Source organism: Nicotiana tabacum, chromosome 22 (assembly GCF_000715075.1).
Source record: "Nicotiana tabacum cultivar K326 chromosome 22, ASM71507v2, whole genome shotgun sequence".
NCBI classification, from domain to species: Eukaryota; Viridiplantae; Streptophyta; class Magnoliopsida; order Solanales; family Solanaceae; genus Nicotiana; species Nicotiana tabacum.
Window position 1 is genome coordinate 58494813 of NC_134101.1, and position 5390 is coordinate 58500202.

Genomic DNA, 5390 nt, shown 5'->3' on the forward strand with positions numbered 1-5390 from the left:
TCGTGGGAGATATTTGATCTCCATGAAGCCAGACAATATTTCGAGTTGATAATGAGGAATAACTTCTCTTGATCACTTCTGCTTTGAGGAAAACAATATTTGATGTCTTGATTTCTTTGTGAATATACAAGAGTTTATGTTATTTTCAAGATAGTTAAAATACTTTACTTCAATAATCTAGCACTTACTTAGACCATGTTATAACAGTAACAACGATATCTCAATCCTGAGCTGAATAAAATATAATATGGGTCAGTTATTTAACTATTTATGATGCACCTCGAAGTTCTTTTGTCAAAGATAATGAAATTCAACCCCATAGATAAGCGAAACACAACACTCAATTTGAGGTGGAGCACTATAAGCAGTACTTTGATGATAGAAGAAAATTCGAACACAAAACAGAGAGAAGGGACTTATCAATTAATAATGGAATACAATTCTATTATGTATATAATGTAGAAAACATTTTGTATATATTCTGCAGGTGTATCCCGAAATTCTTGAGTACAATCAAATATATTGATCACTCAATCATTGAAGCAGACGTGCTAATATTTTCCCAAAATACAAGTATCAGATCAGATTGCATTATATCGTGCAATGCAGTTGCCATTATAAGCTACCCTGTCTTTGTCTTTGTCATTAAGATCAGTATCTGGCAATTAGAAGCGAACAATAATATGTATCTCTACTAAATGAAAAATGCATTTTAGATCGTGCTACGCAATAGCCCTCAATTGCATATATCACAGCTTGGCAATACAGCAAATCCGTAGATGCACAGCACTGCTTATTATTTTAATAGGAGTATATATTTTAACATTTTATTAATCGTTTGATGAAAGGTGATAGACTATTGATCAAGTATATCTCAATGGGACGCAAAATCTTGGCATTGATCTTACAAATCCCAGACAGCTAGCTTTTTCTTGTATAAACTCCAACACAAGACATAAGTAAAGACTAGCAAAAGCCAATTATTTCATCTTGACGTTTAAAATGGGTGGTTGCGCCTCTTTAGATCAAAGCCATGACCAAAATGATTTCTTAGAAAAACAAGTTGCTGTAGTGATGGTGCCCTTTCCAGTACAAGGGCACCTCAATCAACTTCTCCATCTCTCTCGTCTTTTATCGTCTTATAATTTACCAATACATTATATTGGCTTTGAAGATCATATCAAGCAAGCAAAGCTTCGCGTCCATGGTTGGGACCTAAATGCAAGGTCCACCATCTATTTTCAAGAACTTCCAGTACCACCATCACTAAATATTTCTTCTCAAATATCTCGCACAGAGCTTATGACATGTTTATTTCACGCAACTTTACAGCTGCGTGAACCTGTTTTTACCTTTCTAAAAGAAGTGTCTGCTAAGTATAGGAGGGTGGTAATTATTTACGACTCCCTAATGACTTGTACTGTTCAAGATGTATGTTTAATACCTAATATGGAAGCTTACTGTTTCCACAGTAGCTCAGCTTTTAATACTTACTCGTTCATTTGGGATGCCATCACAAAGCTTTTTCCGGCTTACGTGAAGACGAATCATCCTACGATGGTAAGTGAAAGACTCTTGAAATCATTTATGAAAGCTTTTGCCAATCTAAAGGTCTCGAGTTTGATGTTTTCATCACCTAACATTAGAAGGAAAATGAAGATTCTAAAAAACCTTCCATCCATTGAAAGTTCTTACCCGCCTGAAATCTTGGAAGTTCTTAAGAAGCAACTTGAATGTGGAAAGATCAAATGTGGAGATATTCATGATACAAGCAGAGTGATAGAGGGTCCTTATCTTGATTTACTTACAAAGTTCATGGGGAATGATAAGCAATGGGCTCTTGGCCCTTTTAATCCAATGGTGATTATGGAGAAAAAGGGTCCAATAATTGTACGTCGACATGAATGTCTAGAGTGGCTGGACAAACAAGCTCCAAACTCAGTGATACTCATATCGTTTGGAACATCGGTTTCTTTATCACACGACCAAATCAATGAGCTAGCCATTGGTTTAGAGCGAAGCCAACAAAAATTCATATGGTTATTAAGGACTGCTGATGATCGCAAAGCAAACGCTTCGACAGAAGAAAATAATGTACTCGTAGAAGCTCAATTGCCAGAAGGGTTTGAAAAAAGAATAGAAGGAAGAGGAATTATAGTGAAAGATTGGGCACCCCAATTGGAAATCTTGGCACACCAATCAACTGGTGGGTTCATGAGTCATTGCGGATGGAATTCATGTATGGAGAGCATTACTATGGGAGTGCCAATAGCAGCATGGCCTATGCAAGTTGACCAGCCAAGAAATGCTGTGCTTATAACAGAGGTGTTGAGAATAGGCTTGAATGTGAGGAAATGGGATAGTAAAGATAACTTAGCTTCATCAATGACTATTGAAAATGTTGTGAAAAGATTAATGACTTCATTAGAAGGAGATGACATGAGGAAGAACGCCAAATTGTTGGGCAATGCAATCAAAGAGTCCATGGTGGATGGTGGTGCTACTAGGAAAGAGTTAGATACCTTTATTGCTCACATCAGAAGATAACTGTTCTGTTCAATTAATGATGATCGATGTTATGCTGGAAGTAGTATTAACTTTTCTATACCATCTGGAATTAGTTTTTTTTTTAGTAGTAACATTTCTAACTTTGAAAAATATGCTAAAGCAGGAACTCTTAATTAATTAGCATTATTACTTTTGTTACAATTTGCATGATCTGTGGTTCAAGTTCTATGAGAGACTTTAAAATTATTTCTCTTTTTCGTTTGTCAAAGTTGTATGGGTAAAAAATTATCTCAAATATGATTAAGTCATGTTAGCATTAAGGAGGCATTCACAGGCTTCCATGTGTCACCAATACGACTCCAACGAAGGCCTGCCTAAGGTCGAAGTGATTCTAGAAACAATGAAGGTTGCGGTTAAAGAGTTAGCAAGAATCAAGGTCGAGAAGTCATCAAAGATCAAGGTCAAGGTGGAGAAGTCATCAAAGATCAAGGTTAAGGTCGAGCTTCCTTGATAGAGTTATAATGGATAGTTTCAAGATAGGATACTAAAGATAATATTCTAGTGAATATTCTCTATACATGTACTATTAGGGTTCCTAGGAACATGTTCCCTATGAGTAGAAGAGCCACAATGATAGGGGATATGAGATATTCATTTGTAAAAAATACTTTGACTTTATAGAGAGAATCTGGCCTTATTACAAGCATACAAAAATAACATTTTTGCTAAGATCCTTGTCTATTCTTTCCACCGGATCCAAGAACAACCTGAGTGTTCTAAGGGCTCATCAATCATTCATCATTGTCAGAAAGGATATTCACAGATCTCACCCCTTTTCAGGTGACTCACATGTTTTTATTTACTTAAATGCCATTTATTGCTATTTAATGCCATATTCTATCTTTTTGGATCATTGAATACTGATATTATTGCTTACATTCATTGCCATCCAGACAAATACACAAGTTATTTGTTATAAAATCGATAGCTTTGTCTTTAGGATATTATCATTAGCTAAGATTGACTCTTCTTTATTTAAATCTAATTGGTTGAACCAAGATCTATATTTTTAGTCAAACAGTTTGGCGTCGTCTGTAGGGACTTCTTAGCTAACATTTTAATTTCCTTTAGATCTACAGCTAATGTGAGTCACTAACCTAATAAACCCCAAGATTTTTCTTTATCTTTGCATATACGGAAAACCTACATGGCAGGTAACCAAAGAGAGAGGATTAAAGTGACAGGTGATTTCCCTTGTAACCTCATAAACGCTGTCAACGAGAGTTGTGAAACATTAGGTGATGATGTGACACCCACTGCCTCCCTCAGGTGAAAGAGGTCTCCTTCACCCTATTGTGGCATAAGAAAACCAAACGAAAAAGGGGCCTCCACATCCACGGGGGAAGAGATGCCACCAGCCATGAAAAAGCTCCTCGAATCATAGTTGACCGATACACTAGTAAGCGTGCTCAACAACACGACTACAGAGACCGAAAGATCCTACATAGTGTAACGAGCAGACGAATATGGCGACCAATCAGACCCTCCAACACCAAGTATAGCTCACAATGCTACTGACAATGCAGGTGACATCGTCCTCACTGCTGTTCTAAAGAGGATGGAAGAAATGGAGAATAAAAATAAAGCACTCAGAGATCAAATGAAAGAACACCAAGACTCCTTCTCATCTTGCATTTCTTTGGTTTTTTTCTCATCAGGAACCTCTGGTATTGGATGTAGATTTTGAACTTTAGGATGGACTTCACCAGTTTTATTTTAAAGGGAAAGAGGAAGCCCCGGACGTCAACTTCTTTGATGACGACCAAGAGGAAGAAGATATTTTCCAATAGCGGTCCTTATTTTATCAAAATTATAGACCAGGTATTTATTATCTCATTTTTGGTTCTACATTAGTTTGCTTACGACGCATTTTTATGTACAAAAATATAGGGTGTAACAATTTAGAAGTTTGACTGAGAGTTGACTTTGTAGTTACCGAGCTCGGATTGGGGTTTTGGAAGTTGGAGTAGGTCCGTTGTATCATTTGTGACTTGTGTATAAAATTTTAGGTCAATCGGACTTGATTTGATAGGTTTGGTGTATAATGTAGAAGTTGGAAGTTCATAAGTTCATTAGGCTTGAATCAATATGTGATTCATGGTTTTAGCATTGTTTGATGTGATTTAATGCTTCGAGTAAGTTTTTATGGTAATTTAGGACTTGTTAGTATGTTTGGTTGAGGTCCCAGGGGCCTCGGGTGGATTTCGGATGGTTAACAGAGTGAAATTTGGAATTAGGAGACTACTGAAGCTTGTTGGTGTGTAGTGTCTGGTTTTCTTCTATGCGATTGCGAGGTTAGGTATGCGATCGCAAAGGGGTGTTGGCCACTGATGGAATTTTTGCTCTATGTGTTTGCGAGTAGGTGTACGTGATCGCGTAGCTGGAGCAGTCAATGCATTGCGAACGCGTGGGAGGAGTCGCATTCTCGAAGAGGAAAGGAAGGGGAGTTGGTCACGTGCGTTGCTTTATGTGAACGCGTGGGTCTGGAGAGGTAATACATCGGGATTGCGTTGACTTGTCCACATTCGTGTAGGGTCTGAGTTTAGCAACTTAGGATTTGTGCTTCGCGATTGCGAAGAATTTTTGGCGATTGCGAAGAAGGTACACCTGGGCAAACTTAAATATTTCAAACACGAGGGTTTGAGCCTTTTTCACAAATTTAATTTTGGGAGCTCGGTTGGAGGCGATTCTTGGAGATATTTTCAAGGGAGTGATTGGGGTAAGTGATCCTTATTTAGTTTTGGTTAAATTCCATATTTATATCTTAGGTTTCATCATTTAATTAGTAATTTGGGTTGAAATATTGGGGGGAAATGGAGGAA

The 5390-nt window shown here is 37.4% G+C and overlaps 1 protein-coding gene across 1 annotated transcript; it reads left to right on the forward strand.

The window, feature by feature from the left end:
• The first annotated feature begins 1002 nt into the window (after positions 1-1002).
• Positions 1003-2667, forward strand: LOC107773195 (zeatin O-glucosyltransferase-like). Its single transcript, XM_016592641.2, has one exon. It carries the CDS (start codon positions 1003-1005, stop codon positions 2545-2547), a length of 1545 nt encoding a protein of 514 aa, XP_016448127.1. The 3' UTR covers positions 2548-2667.
• The last annotated feature ends 2723 nt before the right edge of the window (positions 2668-5390 follow it).

Excerpts from the sequence above, each read along its gene's own strand:
- LOC107773195 (XM_016592641.2), top strand. The coding sequence starts at position 1,003 with ATGGGTGGTTGCGCCTCTTTAGATCAAAGCCATGACCAAAATGATTTC.